The sequence below is a fragment of the Rhamphochromis longiceps genome, linkage group LG23 (assembly GCF_057381845.1).
Source record: "Rhamphochromis longiceps isolate RC_006_pf linkage group LG23, R_longiceps_female_GT1.1, whole genome shotgun sequence".
Lineage (NCBI taxonomy): Eukaryota > Metazoa > Chordata > Actinopteri > Cichliformes > Cichlidae > Rhamphochromis > Rhamphochromis longiceps.
In genome coordinates, this window is record NC_140578.1 from 41,251,718 (window position 1) to 41,274,826 (window position 23,109).

At 41.7% G+C, this 23,109-nt stretch overlaps 1 protein-coding gene across 2 annotated transcripts in view; it reads left to right on the forward strand.

The window, feature by feature from the left end:
• Positions 1-23,109, forward strand: part of LOC146642592 (fibroblast growth factor 14-like) — a 78,887-nt gene that overhangs the window by 29,120 nt on the left and 26,658 nt on the right. The window contains exons 1-3 of one of the 2 annotated variants that reach the window (XM_085399153.1): positions 3,089-3,821; positions 11,068-11,178; positions 16,735-16,838. In XM_085399153.1, the coding sequence (XP_085255279.1) occupies positions 3,629-3,821; positions 11,068-11,178; positions 16,735-16,838 (408 nt within the window). In that variant the 5' untranslated portion in view covers positions 3,089-3,628. Of the gene's footprint in view, positions 1-3,088; positions 3,822-11,067; positions 11,179-16,734; positions 16,839-23,109 lie in introns of those variants that run through there. The other variant, XM_085399152.1, reaches the window with a different exon arrangement.

Genomic DNA, 23,109 nt, shown 5'->3' on the forward strand with positions numbered 1-23,109 from the left:
CTTCGTAAAAATGGTGTTTCCGTATCAAACAGTACACACAAGCCATCATCTACTAAGCACACAATGCACCAACTACACACTGATGGTATGAATACAAAACACATCTGGCTTTTGCTTTCTCTGTGCACAAGGTAGGCTATGTCAGTTTGAGCTCATACTTCTGTCATAGATCCATAAGCATAGAGGGATCCAAACTTCAAGTACTGGTGTTTATTCAAACACATCAAAACAAACACAAGTGTTTATTTCCAAGTATAGGATTATTTGCAATCGCCATAATGACTATATGGGTTACTTGGTCTGCAGTGAACATGCTTCCTCTGCCCCAGCATCTGGTCATCTAGCAATTCTGTAAAGTAACAATTTCAGTATTTTTACATCAGTGGTATTGGTGTGTTTCTCATTGGCATATGGCAGTGCTACAAATCTTTGTGCGAAGTGACTGTACTAACCGATTCTCATTTCAAGATGTCCTTATGGTACTTGCTACAGTGTAGCGGCTCGAGTTAGGCTGGACCCGTTGGCCAGCTACCCTCAGGGTCATTCCACGGTTGATTACATGGTCCACTATTGTAGCTCTGATGTCATCAGCAATTCTATTTCTTACTCTTCCTACCCTTCCTCTCCCCCCTCCTCATCTTCCTCTCCCCCTTCCTCGTCTTCCTCTTGCTCCTCCTTGTCCTTGTCGTCCTCTTCATCCTACTTCTTCACCTCCACGTCCTCTTCCTCGGCTTCCTCTACTTCTCACTCTTTCTGCTCCCTCCATTGTACTCCGCACACACAGCTTACCTGTATTATAGTGCTTAGGCTGATTGCAAAGTGAACTAATTATCTAAAAAAGTTTTCACATGTGAAAGTGTGCCAGACAGTTGGCAAATTAGTGTTAATGATAGCCATACATGTGTATACTTTTGCTAGGAGTGTGTTGGAAATTTGGTAATTGAGTGTTGTGCAGTGAATTGTGCCTACAGTTTTGCAAAGTGTGTGTTACAAAATTGCAAACTGAGTGCAAAGCAGTTTTTGTGCTTTTAGTTTTGCAAACTCAGTGAGTGGTTTTGCTATAAGTCTGAATAGTTTTAGAGATTGTGCTACAGGAATCACAGTTAGGGTTTAAGCATTCAGAAAAAACTGTAATAGTGAGTTTCACTGTTTGGGGGGTGATTAAATGTAAGGTGTCCTTATGGTGCATTTACCTGCTTAGAAATAGAGGTGTGACGTCAGCGCACAGGGTTGAGTTACAGCTGTTACTGCCCCACATGCTGTCACATTGTGGGTGAGTATCGTGTAGTCCGTCCCGTGGTGTAACCTTACAGCCGGAAACCTGCACCTGTAATATATATATATATACAAGCATGTGCACTGTAGGCGAACCACACAGGCAAGGCTGCCCCGCAATTTATCAGGCTATCAGTGGAGCCCAACTCTTGCATTTTTAAACCACTCATTCAGACAGCCTTTCCTGAGCTGAATACAGACAGCAGGGATATGTGAGGTGGTAATGAGCAGAACAGGCTTCACTGGCTAAAGCACTGTTCATTTTTTGCCAGTATAGAATGAAATAAGTAGAAGGAAGCTGGTGAATGTAAGAAAAAGCGGAACTGAAGCCAGCACAGTGCTTTATGTCTTTAAACATATCCACGTCCATAGAAAACACTTGAGACATTAATGGATATAAATCAAAGGCGGGAAATTAAATTTAATCAAGGGCCAGACTGGCATAAAAAGAAAACAGCCCTCCAGAATTTTCCCTTTCTCGGCTATAGCTGAGATTTTACAAAGCTGATACCATAAATCTACCTGAAAGTTGACCCGTACCTCACTTGATTACTTAAGTTACTTGACTGAGCTACTTCTTAAACTCATTGCAATGTATCACAATTTAAAGACCCAAAGTGTTTGCAGAGAGATTTTATAGCCAAATAGCAACAGTATTTTGCATCTTAACGGGTCAAGCAATGTATGCAGATCCTAAATTGAAAACCAGCTACTGCTGTTAAGTTTCCTGAAAACCAATCACGAAAATGCTAAAACCAGAACGTTTAGCATTAATGGCTGTCCTGTTGAGGTCTGACAGCACAGTGACACCGTAAACTCCTACGTAAACAGTGGCTGTGCGTTTAATTAGAAACATTTTAAATAAAATATTAGCCACAAATCTGGGTTCAGCCTTACAGCAGGACTAAGGCGCGCGTAAAGGACCGTAGAAGTTCGCAGCTTGCACTTACCTGCGTTTTATTTCAGAGTAAAACCCATCTGCTGCCGCTCCAGCCGGTGACGTCGTCCCCTCCTCCCCACCGGCCCGAGGATGACCAGTTGTTTTTGAGAGCGCGTGTGTGGCCGCTCGCCCGGCGCGTGGCTCCAGCAGCCGTGTGCTTTCAGGTAGAGAGCGCTCGCGCTTTCAAGCGTCAAATAACCTGAGGACATCCGGTCATTACCTTCAAAGTAACAAGCGCCGTAACTGACGCTGAAGCTTTGACACATACCCCAAATGATAACTTAACGGGACAGTTTCCGAACTGGAAGCCTAAATTTATTTATTTATGCTTTTCTTAAATCGTTAAAAATAACAGCTTTTCTCAATTAGGCGTAGAAAAAAAATTAAATTAATTAATTAATTAATTAATTAATTAATTAAAGGTTCAATAAAACAACAAAACAAAACAAACAAACAATAATTACAGTAAATAAGAATCAGACTATTGCAGGACAAATTTAACAATAACGCTACACTTAGTTTACACTGAAAGGCGAGCATAAGTCATTAAATGTTTTTTAAATAAATAAATACATAATAAATGTTTTTACAAATTTGTGACATTTTTTCCTAAAATGTATAAAACTGACCCCTTGATGGCAGCAACAGGTTGTTAAATCACGGAACAATCAGAGTAGAATAACAGAGTCAGACTTGAATAATAATAATAATAATCTTTTTTTATGATCTAAATATTTTTATTTTCTTTGCCGTCAAGTGGCTCATTAATGCGCACAACCCTTTTGGAACCACAGAGAGGGCTATGAGGCTTTCACTGTGAAAGACAAACCGCCCTCTTTCCGGTGATGCTCCTTGTGACTCTCGTTAGTTGCACACAGCTGGATGGGCTCGCGCCGGCAGCACGCGCGCCTCGCGCTTCAGTCAGCGGAATACAAACGGGCGCTTTTCAGAGGAGAGGACGCAACTGCTTTCTGAGGCACTGCTGTGTCTTTCAGATATTTTTTTTAATTGCCGGTCTCGCCCGTTGACCATGGGAGCACAAACTGACGAGCGGGGTGTGGAAAGATTGTTTGGAGGAGCCGTTCAGTGACAGCTGCTGTTCCCTGACTGACAGACAGACCGGTGAAACGTGACGGACAGGTAAACCGCTGTGCGTTTCAAATCTATGGCCAGAAGAATATCGGCAGCAGAAAATATGCAGTAACGTGTGGTTTATTATTTTTTTTATATATATATTTTTATTTTTCTTGGACTTTACCGCGTTGTGGCTGAAGTATGGGGCCGTTATAGCCGGTAAAGCGGAGACTGGAGGTTTGTGTCTGGTTTCGTCTGCGCTCCGTCCCCTCCGGTGGACACAACTGAAGAGACTGGAGACGAGGACGGAGACAAGGCTGTTTTTGTATCGGCTGAGCCATGGCAGCGGCAATCGCCAGCGGTTTGATCCGGCAGAAGCGACAAGCAAGAGAGCAACACGCCCACCGACCGACTGCTCACCGGCGGCGGAAGAGCCCCGGTAAGAAGCAGGGGCTGTGCAACGGGAATCTGGTCGACATCTTCTCCAAAGTCCGGATATTTGGATTGAAGAAGAGGAGGCTACGGAGGCAAGGTGTGGAGGAGGGGGGGTTGCACATGCATGCACACATACACACGGTTGCAGGGACGCAAACCTATTGATACGCACGTGCGCGCGCGCTTCTACACACGCATGCGGGTATGCACTTTTACGCACGGCCACATTTTGTGCACAATCTCCTTCACGTTCACGCCCTGGCAGGCTGGGGCACGCGTATACGCACGAGCACACGCACGCGCAAGCACCCCGAACATGCAAAAATACACACTGCCAGACTCAGCCCCAGTCTCCCTCTCTCTCTGTATCCTCCATCTCTCTTTCCCCTCTGTAGTGTGACACACACTCGCGCGCACTGTCATGCCTTGTTGTGCCCTATGGTTCAGTAGTTTCCAGGTACATCCATTATTGAAGCCGCAGATTAGTCTGTCTAGCCTCTCTCTCTCTGCCTGTCTCTATGTGGACCTCTGCCTGGCTCTCTCATTTTCAGCTCATAATTGAAAGTGCCTTATCACCAAGATCACACTTTGCCTTAACACTAGCAAAATGTCAGACAAAAACCCCCAAAACTAAGCAATGACAGCAACCAATTAACCTTTATTTCTTGTTTCCTCCCTATAGAGAAATATGGAAACAGATTTGTTTATGTGGAGGTAAAAAAAAAAAACAAGAAAAGGGAAAAAAGTAAGGAAGATTTTCCACCATTCAGCTCTCAAGGCCCACTCAAATCCAAATTAACATCATTGTTACATCATGGGACGGGCTCTTTGCCACAAAGGGAAGTGATTACACGTAGAAGTGAATGTAGATTAATGAGAATGTTGTGATGATGCGCTATAGAAAGCGTTCAATAGCAGAGACGATAAGTGCTGTTGTAATCAATTGATTGTGTGAGAAACCAGCAGGTGACGGCGTGCGGGAGGGGAGGGGAGGGGAGAGGGAGGCAGGAAATGAGAGGAGGAGGTGGGGGGATGATATGGAGGGGTGGCAAATGTGAGGAGTTGCGCCGATATGAATTTGTTGTCACTGGTTTGGTCTGGTGACTGATGGGAAAATTTGTGGGGGATTTGAGAGCCTGATTCCAGAGCTCGGTGGGAGTTGGAGGTGGTCTCGCTTCTCCATTGTCCCCCCCCGCTCCCACCCTTCTCTCGTCTCTCTCATCTTATTTTCCTGTGTTTCCTTCTCGTTTCCTTTCTCACCTTGCCAACTTTCATCCTTATCTCCTTTCTTTCCTAATCGTCTTTCCTTTCAATTCTCCTGTCCTCTTTTCTTAATTTTCTATTTTTTCCCACCTCGTGCTGACATTTCTCCACCTTTCACCTCCATTTCCTCAGAAATTTTTCCCTCCCTTCACTTCCTTTCTTCTCCTCCTCTTCTTCATTCCTCCACCTCCTCCCCCGCACCATAATCTTCCCCACCTGCCTTAGATCTTTTTATCTGTTGTTCAAGCTTCACCTAGTCACTTCCTGTGCATTGTGGCCTCCTATCCTTTCTCCTCATTCCTCCCCTATTTTCCCTTTCCTCTCTTTATCGTCTCCTCAGCGTACTGCTCTCCTTTCCATTCAAATCTCCTTCCTTGCTTTCATCCCTCAATTTCTTCTCTCTCAGTCTCTTTCTCCTACTTTCTCCTTTTCCCCTTCTTCATTCTTCCTCACCTCCTTTAATCTCCTGCCCTTTGGTTCATCACCCCCACACTTTCCACCTCGTCCTGCGTCCCTGCATCCTTCTCCTTCCTTTTAGGTATTCCTGTCTTTCCACCCGTTGTTTTCCCTTGCCTCCCTCCATTTCTGTGTTCTCAGCTGTGAGAGCTGCTGGTGGAAGCTTGGCAACATCCATAGTGTCTGTGCTTTGTGTGTGTGTGTGTTAAAATGAGAAAGATTTGCCAACATCCCCTACTGTCTTCCAGAGGTTTTGTGAAGGAGACACATACACACCCAACTCACAATGATCCGCAGCCTCCATTACTCAATAACTCGAACACACATGTTATATCTGCGTTCTTCTTACTGCTGAAAATGTGATATCTGACCAAAGCGCCTTCTCGTCCACAGTTATTCTTTGTTAGTTGTTATTATTAGTAATTAGACATCTGAGCAGAGAACTCATCACACTGGTGTGGGTGGATTTTAGTCAACAGTCTTTAAATCCTGCAGTGAAATCAGCTTCACTTAAGAGCTGCTGCCATCACTGGAGGATTTGATTGCCACACGACGGACATGCAAATGAAAAAACAAACAAAAATAAAACAATTGTTGCCAAAAAAATAAAGAAATTGTGCTTTAAAAAAACATTCACCTGCTGTCATACACTCTCATTCTTGGCTTTGGGGCTAATTAGAGCAGATGCATTGCATACAAAATACATTGTTTCAATACATTTTATAAACAAATATTTCCCCAAATAAAATACTGAACATGACACTTTAAAAAAAAAAATTACCGCTTCTTCAGTGCGTCACATAAAGTTAAACGGGGCAGTGTGCTTTGATTTCTGTTCTTTGGTGACAGGCGGATGCTGGGCAGGTAAAGTCTTATTTTGAATCATAAATATCACAGCTGTCAGTTGGAATCATGTTTACATTAAAGCATGGGACTCACAAGAGCACGAAACAAAAGAAAAGTGCAGCTGAAGCGAGGAATGTCTTGCGTATAGAGACGCAACACGTGTTTTCGCCATCATTTTAAAAAAGCCTTCAGTGTTTAAAATGATCATGAACTTTGACAAGTCCAGACATTGCAACAAATGGACGTTGGTTTCAATTTATCAGACAACACAAAATAAATTACCGTCTACAGATATGATGAGCAACAAATTATGAATGATTTCATCTTTAATCTCTCCCGAATCCAATCAGAAGCAAAGTTACTTTTCTTAAGGGAGACCATTAAATCTGTGCTTGCAATTAGTGATAGCATGCAGATCTTTAATTTCTGGTTAAATTTTTCTTCATTTAAAGAGATATAGTTGCTTTTTCTAGTTGTTTTTGTTTCTAGTCATAAAAAAACAGATTTTTCTTTTAAACCTGTAAGTGTTTTATCCAGGACATAAAAACCTGACCTGGCATTTACTCAGGCCTTGCAGTAGGAATGTTTTCTCCAGGCTGACCTCTGATCACGTGCAGACCCTCTCCCAAGAGGCAGAGCCTAACTAAAAGGCAACTGAGCTGCTTCCATGTTGCCACATGAACCTGAATCTGGACTGAGTTGCTCTCAGTAAAACGGATTTCCACGGATCAGGTGCCAAATTGCCAATATTCTGCCACATTTTAAAGCCGGTGACTGACTGTCACCCACCGCAGCGAGGGGAAGCTCTGTGGCTCACTCTGTCGCCTCTGTTTGCCCAGATGCTACGTCTGTGAAGCTGCATGTCTGCACAGGGTGTTCCCGTGCTTTGCAGTCAATGCATAATAAGAAGCAGTATAGATAATCAATGAAGGACGGTGCTCTTGTCAAGGCTAGAAAAGCCTGTGAAGAAGTACCAGCACAGCGCAGCATTACCAGACTTGGCATAAAATTTGATCAGGTTGTCTCATTATGAAAAAATTCAGGTTAAGGACTTGTATTATTTATATCTCTAGATTCATATAAATGCCCCCTTTTCAGCAGCGCCTGTTCCTCTAATCACTAATCACGTTGATGCAAATGAGGATGAAATTGGTGCACTCGGTTTCTGGACGTGAATTCTTCGCTCGGGTGCTTTTGTTTGGTGAGACGGTGTGTGCGTGTGTGCAAAGAAAAAGAGAGAAGGTCTTCAAGCGTCTCGCTTGTATGAGACACTTGTGTTGCAAACCGTATTTTATGCCGCATGTAGACTCAGACTGGGGCGAATTAACAGACAATACGACATGTCAAATCAGCGTGGCAGCCTGATTGGCTGACTGATTGAATCAGATCACATCGTGGAGAAAATTTAGCTCTGTGTGTGCATGCGTGCGTGTGTGCGTGCGTGCGTGTGTGTGTGTGTGCGGACTGGGGAATACCCTTTCACTGGAACAGTCTGGAATCACGAGACTGTTGCCATGGCAACCCAAGAATGGGAATTTCTCTAGCAACAGACAGGATGGAGGGGAGATACTGGGAATTGTGGGAATGTCACCTCGACGACAGTGGGGGGATGACTGTAGCAGCGGCTGCTTCGTACGGTGGGAGAAGGAGTGAGTGGATGAGCAGGTGACTCTTAGAGGGTTATTGATTTTTTGTGTGTGTGTGTGTCTTTTTTCATCTTTTATAGCAGCGAGTTATGCAAAGACCAACATTCACCACTTTTAAATACATGAGTGTATTGTTTTCACGCTAAACTCCTGAAAGCGTGGTGTTCAGGTGAAGGCTAACACAGTTGAATTCGATCATCTTATGGAGTTAGGTAGGTTGTTATATACAGACGGGGAACAAATGAAGAACTCAACAACAAAATTATCAGAAAAGATATTTGTTTATTTAGTGTTTTGACCATGAAAGACCATGAATGATGATTTTTATTTGGGGGGGGGGGGGGGGGGGGGGGGTCTTCCAGAGGACTTCTGTCACTTTTGCTTCACCATCTGTTCAGAACTTTATATTCTCTCGCCTGTAAATAAGACAAAGCTAAAGAGGAGCTATGTTGCTAGTGCAGATTGTGGAACTGGAACCTGCTAGCTAGCACCTCTTTCTTGACGACATCACTTACGTCACAACAGATGGCAGCCTTGACTGATGTCTCTCAGCCACAAAAAAACCCACAAAACATTTCATGACTCTATGATCACCTGACCTTCCACGACGACCATCGCAGCTGACGACAAGCCCGAGCCGAGCATAATGAGTCAGTCCTACCATTCAGTGAACCCTCACGTGCAGCACGGAGGCTGGAAGAGATCATTCCCATCAGGGTAGAAGCGTTTCATCACAGGATAGAGGGGATCTCTCAGAACAACCTCGGATTGATTTGCTGTGACCTTTCAAGCGAAGGCAGTGGTTAATCAGACTTTTTCTGCCACACCTCAGTAACCCAAAAAACACACACACAGTGGGGGACACCCCACAGTCTGAGAAGCCATGTTAGCACGACTCATTTGCCACCCTTCTGTAAAAAAGGAGATTCCTGCACTCTTCTCTGTAGATGCGAGATTAAGTTTACACGTCACACATATTGTGATTTTTGCAGCCCAACTTGGAAATAAATTGTTCCGTTAAACAAATCGCCCGTCCTTGTAAATTCCCATCGGCAGAGTCACAACACCAGCCAGAAAACGTGTTCTTTTATTACATGCTGCCACTAAAATCCACCTGCTGCAGTATATCAGACAGGGTTTTTTAAAGCCTACCGAGAGACAGATGTATCAAGGCAAAGCCCGACTGAAAGGTCTCATCTGTGCCTCCAGGTTTAGCTCTAATGCAAAAATAAATTTCACACTCTGTTTTATTAATGCCTTTTAGTTGATGGCACACCATGGGGGGAAAAAGATGAGGATGAGAGACAATGAATTAAATTTACAGCTGTCTGAGAATACGCGTCACGCGAACAAGGATAGATTGAAATGTGACTGATTTCAGCGTCTCTGAAGCAGGCGCTGTGCTCCCTGACTTTAGATTCAAATGTTGAGAGTTATATGGGATCACAAAGCAAAACGAAATACCCAAACTGTCAGCTGGAAACATGTTTACTTAAATGCATGATTTATTTATTTATTTTTTACAAGAGAGAGGCAAGAATAAAATGGATTTCCACTGAGGAGCGTTTAAAAGTATCTATTATATTATTTAGAAATCTTTAGTATAAAATGCGATCGATCCTTCCCTTGTGATTTCATAGCCGTCTCTATATTCTAACTAAGATTTTATTACAGACGCCACCGCATATCGTGCTTGGTTGTGTGCTGTGAATTTTTGCAGTTCAAGTGCTGGTTACAAGCGTCATGGCTCCTCTTTCCTCCTTCTCCCCTGCTGCACAAGATGGATTCTACGCAAAGATGGAAAACACCCCTCTCCCTCTCTGTCTCCCTCTCTCACACACACATGGTCCTCATTAACTGGGTCACTCGCAGCTTTTTTTCCCTTCTCTATGCATTAGGGTATACCTCCACAGAGTCCCTCTCTGTCTCTCACATACATGTTCAAAGGGGATTCCCACCCCTTTTTATAGCTGCGAAGTCACGATGTGTGTTATGCAGGGAGAATGGGCGTAGTCACGCGCGCGCGTGTGTGTGTGTGTGTGTGTACGTGTGTCTGTATGTTTGTGAGATGTCATTTTAGATAATCAGCTTCAGCAACCACTGTGTGTGTTTGTGTGGATGAGCGTTGTGCAGAGGGAGAGATGATAGAGAAAATAACTGTTAGTACCTGTCGAAGAAGCGCCTAAATGCCTAACTAAGACCCAGTCAGAGTTTCGTCCGATTTTCAGTCTCTCTCTGTCCTTCTGTGACTCTCTCGATCTCGATCTTTGTCTAGTGAATCAGTCTGTTGTCTGTCTCTCAGCTGCTTTACATGTCCGTTGTCATTTCGTGAGTTTCCACCCTCTCCTTCAGGCCCGCTGTCACTTTTGTCATTTTGTCTTGTTTTAGTTGTTCCTTGTACGAATACAGGATGCACGGAGTCAAACGGCGAGAGGCAAATGCAGCTTCTGCTTAATTGTAGCGACATGAAATAGCCGAGAGCACAGCCTTCTGTTTGCTACATTAGATGTGCTTTTTAATTATTGCAGAGGTTTCAAAATCTGCGGCGGTTATTAAGTATTTACGTACGATGTATTTGAATCTGAGCTTTAAAATAATATGGGGGGGAAAAGTGCTTGAGATAAAGAGAAATCATTAGAACAGACAGAATAGCACGTGTATACAAAGATGTTGGTAAATCATGACAGAGCACAGTAGACACAAAGCTATTTAAGGCTGCACTTTACCATCAAAGGTTCAGAAATAATTTATCAATGTTATTCAAGTGGAACAATGACCACGAAGGACGGATTAGTCCAAGAATCCTGTAATGGATTGGATGTGCTTGACTAGTCTCTCCACAGGAAATCCCTCAGGATGCAGGAGGCTTCATGTGGTCACATTGTCCTTCTTTTTAAACTGTACTGTACCACAAATACGTCCTCCGAGATGTGCGCAGGATGTGAGTTCAGAGCAGGAATTTTCTACATAAATCAGCGTTGAAACGGACACAAATCACCACTTGGTTTTGTCTCGTGTTGCTTAACAATATGCACAGGTCCTTACAATGTGCGGCATGCTCTGATTTGAAGATCAGCTTGTTTTTTCAACTCTTCCTCTCTCTGTCTTTTGTCTGTGTTTTGTGGCGTGTAGAACCACAGCTGAAGGGCATAGTGACCAGGTTGTTCTGCAGGCAGGGCTTCTATCTCCAGATGGGCCAGGATGGAAGTCTGGACGGGACCAAAGACGACAGCACCAACTCCTGTTAGTAGACACGCTACACACCCACACTCACGCACACATACACACACTGGAAGACATCATAAACAATCATGTGTATATAAGGAATAAAACATCTGGAGATATTCAGTCATAGTCAAAAGAAAGTACACCCTCTTTCAAGTCTAAGGTTTTATTCATAAGGACATAATGAAAAATCATCTGTTCCTCAGAAGGTCTTAAAACTATATAAATATCATATATAATATAATATGGCAACAAAAATAATTGAGTAAAATAATTAAGTGTGCCTTCACTGCTTCCATAGGAATTAAGAAGGTCAGTATCAGACAGGTGCTGCTAATCAAATGCACTTGGTTAACTGATCATCAGCAGGTGTGAGCACCTCTATAAAAGCAGAAGTTTGGGAAGTTTGCTGGTCTGTTGCATTCAGGTGTGTGTTTATACAATACCAAGATAGGAAGGCAATGATCCCTTTCTATCAGTTGTTTTCTTAGAGAAACAACTGTTGCTGCCTGTCAGTCTGGGTGGGGTTATAAGGTCATTTCCAAACCATTTGAAGTTCATCATTCCACAGTGAGACCAGGTTGTTCAGTAACCTAGAAAACATTCAGCATAGCCGACAGTCTTCCCAAGAGTGGATGTCCTGGCAAATCCACCCCAAGGTCAGAGCATGCAATGCTCAGAGAAACTGCAAAAATCCCAAGAGCTACATCTCAGAGTCTACAGGCCTCAGTTAGCGTGTTAAATGTTAAAGTTTATGACAGCACAATGAGAAAAATAGTGAACATGTAAGGATTGTTTGGAAGTGTTGCAGGAGAAAGCCTGTTCTCTCTAAAAAGATCATGGAAAGCATGGATTAGGTTTTCAAGATTACATCTGAACAAACCACAAGACTTCTGGAACAATGTGCTTTGGACAGACCAGACCAAAGTGAAGCTGTTTGGTCATCATGCACAGCACCACGTTTGGGGAAAACCAAATGCAGCACAAACACCTCATATAAACCGTCAAGCACGGTGGTAGCGTACTGATAATTTGGGCTTGTTTTGCAACCACAGGATTTGGGTGCCTTACAGTTATTTAGTTGACCATGAACTTCATGGTCAACTAAATAACTTTAAATAAATTTGATTTCTAGAATCAAATGTGAGGTCATCTGTCCTACAGCTAAAGCCCCAAATCGGATGATGCAAAAGGACAAAGATCACAAGCACAGCAGCAAATCTACAACAGAAAATAATCAAGGTTGACTTGATTATAAAGCTGTGGTGGGATCTTAACAGAGCTGTTCATAAACAAATGCCTGCAAACCTCAAAGAACTGAAGCAATGTTGTAAAGAAGAGTGGACCAAAGGTCACAGAGGGAATGATTACGATTAAGTTGCTACTAAAGGTAGCTAGCTACTGAGTGGGTGTACTTTCCACACATTACTTCTGCATTTTGGCTTCTGTTAGCTGAATAATGACAGGTATGTTTCAAAAATGTTTTCAAATCATTTTAAGACTTGTTAAAGGCCATATGTTCTTTTTTATTATGTCCTGATATATAAAACCTTAAATTTAACAGAAGGTGTATTTTCTTTTTACCACGACTGTACAAACAGCCCAAATGTGTATTTCTGTTGTGGAAAACGGTGTCAAAGGTGGACAAGGCTTTTTCACAGTCTGCTCACAACAATATGTTCCAAAGTTTGTTGCAGTTCTTATTGTACAGATTAGTAGCATGAGGTGTAATGCTATTTTTATGTAAGAAGTCTACACGAAACTGCTTTAACGTAATGGCCAGATTGCCAAATTGTCACTTGTAAAGTGACAGAGTATTTTATTTGCTTTCTTACAACATCTGCTCATGGCAACTAAAACTACAGATGTGTTTGTTTTTCAGAATTTACATTATGTGGAAAAAGAGCTTCCTTTAAACTTTAGGTGGCACGCAAATTATCGTGAATGCCACACATGCCTCAATGCATGAAAAAGCATGAATTTATTTATGTAAAACCTAATTAATTATCAAAAACACACATTAATTAAAAGTATCTCATGCATGTGCTGCTGCATAAACAACACAAGTAAATTGGAATTAGACTGAATACACATTCAGTGACATCCTCTCTGAGTTTTTCAGGCTATCCATGAGCCGCAAACGTTTACATGATAAATAGTTTCTCATTCGTGATCAAACTAGCATTTTTAACACAATGATTAAACATTTTATTAAGATATGTAAGAAAAGCTCTCAGTTCATGTATGTTCCCTTGTGCTTCTTGGTGGCAAAACACCTTTTTTAACATTTAAGCATCATTTGGGTCATATAGAGGTCAGAGCCTCCTGGACAGACAGTTGCACACTCTTGACAGATGCACGTACGCAAGGCACGTCAACCAGTATCTACAGTAAATAAGAGAGAAATGAGAGGAGCGTTTTAAACCAAATATATTTCATAGCAGTGTAAAAACTACTGACACTGTTTCTCAAGGCTGCCTGGGTATCTAGAGATGACGTGTCAATCTCTCGACCCTCATCTAATATGAAGGTTGGGGCACGTGTTTTTTTCCCCACTGTTAAAGAGGAGAGTCCATTGGGAAAGAGAGAAAAAAAGACAAGATAGATATTCAATAAATATTTTACAGTAGTTATAAGTGGTTAAATAGAGGTTCCTCAGTTTGCAAGGGAATTAGTAACATGCTCTTCAGCTTTACTGTTCAGTCACAGTGATCTGCTCACTTTATCGGACCCTCTACGCCCAACCCAGCCCCCCGGGGGAGGAGCGGCAGATGGACAGCTTATTGATTGATGTAGCTTTGTTGTAATATTCTGATGTATTGGGCTTAGAGAAAATCAAATGCTTATCAGTAATCACTGCGGCGTGCCACTCACTCATCCAAAGTGTCCTTTTCACATTGGCCGAGTCGCCTGAGCTCTGCGGTCCGCCTTTTGCGGTAGTGTTCTACTTATTTACTATTATTATTATTTTTATTTTTTTTTGCCAAATGTCCTCACATCTACATTAATTTATTTATTTTTAACATTTCTACCACAACGAGTCTGCAGTAAGTAGATGAGACAAAGCTTGTTGCCAAGCTGCAATTTATTTATTTATTTATTTTTCATTTGTCTGGTCAGTAACATTTCCTGCTGCATTTAAAGGGGCAGCTGTCAGCACCTCTGATCAGTTTCATGTCTTCATGTTAATGAAGGCTGTGTAATACGATGGTGGTTGACTAACTGTGGTATCTATCGAGTCTGATTCCTCGCAGGTGTGCTTGGGCATATTTCCACTGTAAATGTTGGTTGAGAAATCAACAACCATTTCTAAGCAACCTTGATTAATGAGGGCTCTGATATCCCAGGTGCAATCAGCCTTTGATTACAAAGAAAAGAGCACATGCACTGTTGTGACCTTCATTTTAGGTCATGGTTGTTTTTTTTAATGCTTTTACGCGATAATGTGTGCACTCGTTTCCTTTCTAAAGGTCTCAGCTGTCGAAAAAAATACTCCAAATGTTAGTCAGCAAGTACTGTATCTATACCTAAGGGTAAATACAGTATACGGTTGATGGATGCATATCACATCAATAGGAGTTCATTGCCTGACAGTCGTATAAAACTTTCAGCAGTTGACAGTGAAGTCTGTGGATTATCCAGAGTATCTGGGACATTGTTGTAGGAAAAACACAGTTGCTGTTGGAGGCAGAAATCTCAGAGGCGGATGTTTCGAAGCTGGGCCTCAAACTCGCAACATGAAACGACGACATCTTTAAGCTCGAGCCGTGGGACGCGGCAGCTAATCAAAAGAGGAGTCACAAACGCCCGAGACAATTATACCGGCAGCGATAGAGGAAAGCATCCGCACAATAAGACAATAATGTAAAGTCTAGTTCTGGATTCACAGAATGCAACGGAGAATGAAAAACCTAATAAAATGCTTTTTTTTTATCAGCTGGAGAGGTTCAGGTAGGTGAGAGGAAGCGAGGGAATGGACAACAGACTTCAAACTCTAATGAAACTTAGATATCGTTAGCTTCATAGCATAATTGCCTAAGTCATTTGACTAAGTCAATGACTTAGGCACTTATGCTATGAAGCTAACGATATGTAAAATAGTATAGCTGAATAAAATCAAAGGTAGACATCATGAGTTAACAAAAATGCTGTGGATGTTAGGTTACAGCTAATCTATCACACGATTAGTTTACGTTGACCTGAGGAACCAAAGCTGTATATTACATTGAAAATATTCTCCTCTGTGTACACAAAGAAAGAAGGATTCACCTTAAACCTTGCTTGATGCTGTTTGTGTGTCGGTGCTGTCAGCACGCAGATCACACGAGTTAAATGTGGCACCACTTTAGCCGACCTCAGCGAGAGACAGAAGAATTTTAACAACCTTGAAAGGTCATAACTGCCGATGGGCGTGATTATTTTCATCTTTTCATATCCGAGGATCTAGATTAAAAAACTATATCAGAATGGAAATCGTGAGCATATTGTCTGTGATTTTTCATGCCCTGCCTTTGTCTTTGCAGGTTTATTTTAAAATTGAAAGATTTGCTGCTTGTGATTGTTTAACTGAAGTGACACTCAAGGCCTGATTGGGTTATTTGCTCCGTTTTTGCATCAATTTAATTTTAATCCTGATTCTCTCGCATGCAGAATCCATTACTGTCTTACTGAGGTTTGTAAAGCAGTTTTGGTAAAATTGAAGTCACTCTCATAGAGCTAAGAACATAATTAGAAAGCACAGTGATAATGGAGAGCCACAAAAATGCCATAGGTTATTTCTTCTTCTTGTAAACTGCCTAAATGAATTCCTTAGTTGACCCCTCAAAGAGTAAATAATGTCATCTACTGATATTCAGGTTTAAAGTTCTGTGTATATGTTGAGTTATAATTCTAGATTATTTATCTATTATTCAGTTTAAGAAAAGAAAACAAGATAAAAGATGCTACGTGATTGCAGGAAGTGAACAAAACCACCGGTGACGCTAGCCCCCGGGCTACATGGGTGCAACCAGCCGTCTGTTTGTTTACCGTCACTGACTGCTGTTCTATTTAAATAACACTGACCGATGGAGCTGAGAGGTGGACTGTGCCTCTGGAAAAAATGAGAAGTGGCTCATATTAAAATGTCACAGAGCCCTTGGTTAAGATATCCTTATGTCCTCCACCAGATCTTTATTTTACTGGTGTTCAGATTCAGATTGAACAAACATTTTTCACTGTCCTGCAACGCTTTTAAGAAGACTTTGGTCACAAAGTCTTTTATATGTTAAGCCGAACAATGGATGATTTTTTTTGCTGCACAAATAATATTTCTTATCCAGTTATATTAAATATGTTAATAGACATGAGCACTGGTGTTGGGATAGAAGAAAAGAAATCCATCTCTCTTCTGTAAAATTCAGAATTTAAAAGCCCTGCAAGCAGCCCCACGAGACCGTGGAGGCTGCTTCACCCTTCACCAGTTGACCAAACCAACTGAGCAGTTCTGGGAGCACTGCATTTCAACAAGAGACACACAACAAGTGTGCAGGAAGCGCAAACACATGAACTGAGTTTGTCTCCTTTTGTCTTCAGCTCTGTTTAACTTAATTCCTGTGGGTCTGAGAGTCGTGGCCATCCAATCAGTTAAGACCGGTCTCTACATCGCAATGAACGGAGAGGGTCACCTTTACTCCTCGGTGAGTGCATGCACGCACGCACGCACGCACGCACGCACGCACGCACGCACGCACGCACACACACACACACACACACACACACACAAGACACAACAAGAAATGCTTTGTTTCAGCTTCTTTAATGCGTGCGGCACAGCACAGGGAGCTTTAACCGATTACAACCGGTATTACGGCGCTTTCCTGTTTTTTGTGCATTGGGGAGCAATGCTCAGGAGAAATTGTTTAGCTTACTTGCGGATCTGAATTTATCAATGACAACTTCTTGTGTGATTTTAATTATTGAGAACTGGACATATTATTGCTTTGAAAAAAGTCAGAAGGCTTTGCTTTGTCTGCAGGGAAACTGAGCTGAGAGATTAGTCTGTTAACTTTAGCTCCGATTAAAGTGGTAAATTACTTTGCTTGAATCTGGTCAAAAATAGTTTGGGAAATAAGCAGAGATAGTTTTTAAGGTGTTATTTCATTATTTATTCAAACTTCATATATTTATTTTACATTTGAATAATAAAATGTAAAAGAAAATTGTCACTTTCACCTTAATCGTTTAATTTGGTGGGAAAAAAATCAGTTTAAAAAGAAAACAAGTAAATATTACAGTGTTTTTTTCTCTTGGCAAGCAAACAGTAAGAAAAAACCGGAAAAATTTTTATTTTTCAAGGAAGGTAACACAGGGTTATTACGTTTACTGTGCATGGATTGGTTAAACTTGTGATTTCTTTTGTCATTTTTGCTTAAATGGCTCATCAGTTATCAAAATGAGGGCCTATTATTTCTGTGAATTACCTAATGGGCTCCTTGACTAATTTCCAGAATAACATTTGGATCTAGTGACACTCTTTAAAAGAGCCAGACGTGAAGTAAATGAATCACTGTCCGGCTAATGTGACAGATATTTTAAAACATATATCATCACCTTCCACACTGACGTTATATTGTGTGGAAGAAACATGAGGGGATTTTTTTGTACAGCCCTGCTTAGTTACCAGGTGTAGGGACTGTTTGGACTGTATCCAGGGACCTTGGTCTTGATGTGGAGTTTTTGACTTGAAGGACACATGAGCTTATGCCGTGGTTAGGCGTTCGTTATCCATCTGTCCGTGTCACGAGAATCACTACGCCTCCTAGAGTTTTATCGGTTGTGCACACAGTGATCAACCAATGCATCTCGACTCGAATTGTGCTCAAGGTCAAGGTCAAGTTTGTCATTTTACAGGCACTTTTCCATTTTCACAAGATTCACTTTTCCCCCTAGAGTATTAGTCATATTTTACTTTCACACAACAATCATCTCATGGGTCCTTACCCAAACTGAGGTCAAGCTCAAGGTCATATTTGCTGTTTTAGCTTCTGTTTTAACAGCATAACTTTCTTGCACACTACTTAGAGTTTCTCCAAATTCTCACACTTGATGTACTGAACAATAGTCAGTTGAAACCATTTAGCAAAGATTCTCAGTGTCTATGAATTCTGCATGCACATGAGTACAAAGAATGAGCTTCATGAAAATACTAAACAATGTGATAGCTTTAAATATCACTTTGCACACGTGTTGAATCCCACATATCCTGTTAGATGGTGATGAGCATGATCTTATTGGTCATGATTGTGGAGGGAGTGGTCTTATTGGTTGCCTCCCACATTAGAAGGGATGGTTGGAGGGCCTCCCTATTACCATAATCTAACATCAGTATTGGGACCAGTGCTCTGCAATGCTTATACATTCATGTATTTTCATGCTTATCATGGCTACAATGTTAAAACACTTTCCTTTGACTTCAATTTGAGTGTTTGTGAGCCCCATTGACTTAATAAAGGACTTTTGATTCTCATTAGCTTGTGCAGTACTTTTCACTTCTGTTCTGCACTTCACACATTACAAAAACCTGTGAATTGTGATAGATTGTGAGCTGTGTGAGCCACTACGTCACAGATCTTCTGTATTCTGCTCTGTGTGACGGTACACTGATTAAAAATCAGATGCAAAGATCACTAACCCAGCATGTGTTGGGGAACTTTACTGAAATCTGGCTTTAAAATATGAAAAAAACAAACATACGCTGTTGTTCTATCAAACTGGCAATGAGCTGCAGCTGATTAATTCTTAAAATCAATTAAAAAATAAACTGGAAGGCTCGTCAGAGTTTTGATTGAGAGACAAATACTGAGTCAGAGCCAGCGGTGCATAATAGCACAAAAAGCTTTTTTCATGTCAGAAGATAATGTGAAAGACCCTTTTTTTAGGTTTTGTGGGACAGAAGATTGGAGACAGTTTCATTAGATAGAAAAAGAGAGAGATGAAAAGAGAGATAAATTGCTTTGAATAGATGCCAGTGAAGCATATTAGCCTGATTACAGACGAGTATGCGTTCAGTCGGTCTTTTATTATTTGATAATCGTTAGATTCTGTGTCCTTTCCAGAAGCATCTCCTTCCTGAACATAAAAAATTCAGACAATGAAAAAAAGAAAGAAAATCTGAAAACCTTGTCGAATAATTGAAATAAGAAAGAGACATGGAGAACAATAAGAAAGACATGACAGGGAGACGGCAGAAGAGGTGAAGAGCAAGTGGAGCGGAGCAGGATGGAGGGGACGTGAGGTAGAAGAGTGGCGGCGTGAAGATGTTTGAGCAGAATATGAATTATTTCCATGCTGACTCTTCAGAGAAAGTTCAACCTCTTCCACTGACGTCCCCTCATCTGACATCACCCCTGCTTCCTCCCCTTCATTTCTTTTTTTGGTTGGAGATGACAGGAGCTGAGGAGGAGGGGAAAGGAGGTGACGGGAGAAGGAGAGAAGTAAGGAGAGGTGATGGAGAAAGAGAGAGAGAGGGAGGGAGGAGACGGGGGAATAGAAATGGATGGTAGCGGAGAGGAGAGGCAGAGACAAGAGAGATGAAAGGAGGGAAATGAAAGGGAGAGGTGAGAGGAAAAAGGGTGAGGCCAGTACATGACAGAAAAAAATGAAAGGAGGAGAGGGGAGAAGAAAGAATAGACTTGGATGTGAGGCAGAAGAAAAGAAAGTGGAGAGAAAGTAGGGCAAGGACAATGAGGAAAAGATCAAGAGGATGGAGGAAAAGGGCTGCAGACAGAAAATAAGAAAGGAGGGAAGGTGACACAGAAGAGGTGAAAATAAAGAGCATGTAAAAGGACGAGACAGTCAGGGGAAAGGAACGAGAGTAAAAGTCGTAAAAAATGACAGAAGGAGGTGGAGAGAGGAGATGAATGCAAGAAAGACAAGAGAAAATAGAAATATATAATGTAAATGTGAGGAAACGACATTGATTAAATAAGAAAGAAATCTGGAAATGAAGGAGAAAAGGGTAAAACAGAGGAAAATACTGAAGGGAGGGGACTGCAGACAAAATGAAATGAGGTAAAATGTTGTGGAGCTAGACGTGCAAAACACAAATGAAAAATGTATGGAGAAAAGGGGAGAGGATGGAGAGGGAGGAGGAAATGTTTAGGCAGAAGGGGGAAAAGGGCGAGAGGAAAAAGTTGTAAAAAAAGAAGAAGAAAGGAGCAAAAACAAGCCTGTAGACAAAGGGGGTAATCGGGAAGAGAAAGAACGGAGATCTGTGCTGCTCTGCTGGGCTTTCTCAGCCTGTCGCTGAAAGTCACAGATGCATGAGGACTTCCTGTAAATAATTGAGGAGGGGGAGTCCCCCCCTGCATATACACACTCACACTCAGCATAAATCCCCTCTAAAGCTGCATAGAGGGAAAGTGAGCATGTTTGATCATTTTCCAGCTCTGTGACTGATGTGCAGACAGCTACAAGATAACAAATATATAAATTATATACAGCAGGATGGGTTTATTGTGATGTCAGCACTGCTTGATGCTTAATTGGTTGCTGCAAAGGTCTTGGCTGTTGGAGTGCCTCGCACTGGTAGTATGAACCAACCTGTAGAAATACTCATTAAATGTTCTAAGGGTGCCATCACAGTTCGTTTTATCCTGCTCTGGACATGAGCAGCGATGTTTAGCTTTATGTATTTGGTAATTGGTTGTTTCAGGTTCGCACTAACCAAAGAGCCTTATTTTGGACACAGTTTGGTTTATCTTTCATCCCTCTTGGCTACATAGGAATTGGACTCCAGTGCCTGCAACTTCAACAAGACATGGTGCACTTGTTTGCAGTCTGTTCTGTAACGACTTCAAGATAGACCAGCAGTCCAAAGTATTTTGCACTTGGAAGGACTTTTACATTACTGCGTGTTTGCTAGCAGGTGTAAAAACATTATCTTGTAGCTGAAGTTGTGTGAAAATGTAAGCAACCCTTTCAAACAGTGCCTGCAGAAAAAGGTGATATATTTCAAGAACACCACAAGGAAAATCAGCTTTACCATATATTAATTAAAGTTTTTTTTTAAGACAGATATCAATACTTGATGATTTTCTGATATATCGGACGATATTTTCTTTCCAACACACAAAACATAAACAGATTCCCCAAATGTGTTATATGTACTTTTTTATGAATCCTTATTGAGAATATTATCAATATAATATCAATCTATTGTCACAACTTGTGCGTTACCCCCTTACTCTCTGACAAACCCTGCTCAGGTTAGTCGGTTGTTTTTGTCACAGTGATGTGGGAGTCGACAAATTATGCAACTTCCACACTCATAACATGGTTGAAGGGTGCTTCTCCCTGCTCTTTGTTACGTTTTACATTTTAATTTATCATCTGTTATAAATGCCAACACTGATATACCGGCAAATAGCTAATATCAGCGGGGCCAATATACTGCTTGAGCTCTAATATTGACATATGGAGAATTTAAGTACATCTTTGACATAAGACTTATGTGCTTCCTGAATTCCTTTTTTTCAAGGATGCCTTCTTGTTTCTTCCATATAAAGCTTGTATTAAATACTCCACAACAATTAAATGTTTAACTATGAGCTATTCAGTAACCATCCAGTTTTTTTTTTAGACATTTCTTAGGAGAATTGTTGATTCGCTTAAGGTCGTTATCTTGTTACAAGCACCACCTCTAGTTCAACTTCAGTTTTTAGACAGATGGCCACACATTACCTCTTTAATATGATAGAAAGTCCACAGCTGTGGTAATGGCTGGGATCTGGTCAGTCCATAATAAAGCAAAGCAAAAGTGAAGTCTAACATTTCCAACACCACGCTTGACAAGTGGTAAAAGAGTCTTCTCTTAACAAAGCTGTCTTTGGTCTCTGCCAAACATGGGTATGGTTACTGTGAACACAGCAGATAATGTGCCCAGTACATATTATTTCAAAAGATCTTTGATGTTTGTAGGGCTGTCAAAAAAGAAAGATAGTCAGATACTAATTGATACTAAAAACTGTCGCTTTAGATCAGGGGTGTCGAACTCCAGGCCTCGAGGGCCGGATTCCTGCAGGTTTTAGATCTCACCCTGGGTCAACACAACTGAATCAAATGATTAGTTCATTACCAGGTTTCTGGAGAACTTCAAGACATGTTGAGGAGGTCATTCAGCAATTTGGATCAGCTGTGTTGGATCAAGGACACATCTAAAACCTGCAGGACACCGGCACTCGAGGCTTGGAGTTTGACACATGTGCTTTAGATACTTACCAGCAAACAGAACTGATACCAACAGAGCCGTCTTCGCTTCTTCCAGTCAACACAACCTCATACAGCATTGCTGCAGACAGACACACCTGACCTCACTAACAGCTGAACACAAACACGAACAGCTAACTTTTTTAATGTTAGTAGGTGACATTCGCAACACTAGATCGTGGCTCAAGAGTTGGGAATTCGCCTTGTAATCGGAAGGTTGCCGGTTCGAGCCCCGGCTCCGACAGTCTCGGTCGTTGTGTCCTTGGGCAAGACACTTCACCCGTTGCCTACTGGTGGTGGTCAGAGGGCCCGGTGGCGCCAGTGTCCAGCAGCCTCGCTTCTGTCAGTGCGCCCCAGGGCAGCTGTGGCTACAATGTAGCTGCCATCACCAGTGTGTGAATGGGTGGATGACTGGTTGTGTAAAGCGCTTTGGGGTCCTTAGGGACTAGTAAAGCGCTATACAAATAAAGGCCATTTACTAAACAATGCTTTATGAGGAATTCTAAGAGGTCAGTAAATCTCCTATTTCAATGACATTGAAGTATTAAACTGTTATCACAAACATCAGCCTGTCAGGCACACGTGTTAACACTGGCCATTTCACTATAAGCAATTATTCCACAATCATATCGGCCATCTCTTAAGGTATCATTAAAGTAACAGCAGTGGCTAATAATAAAACAGTAATTTTAATGTTGAAGC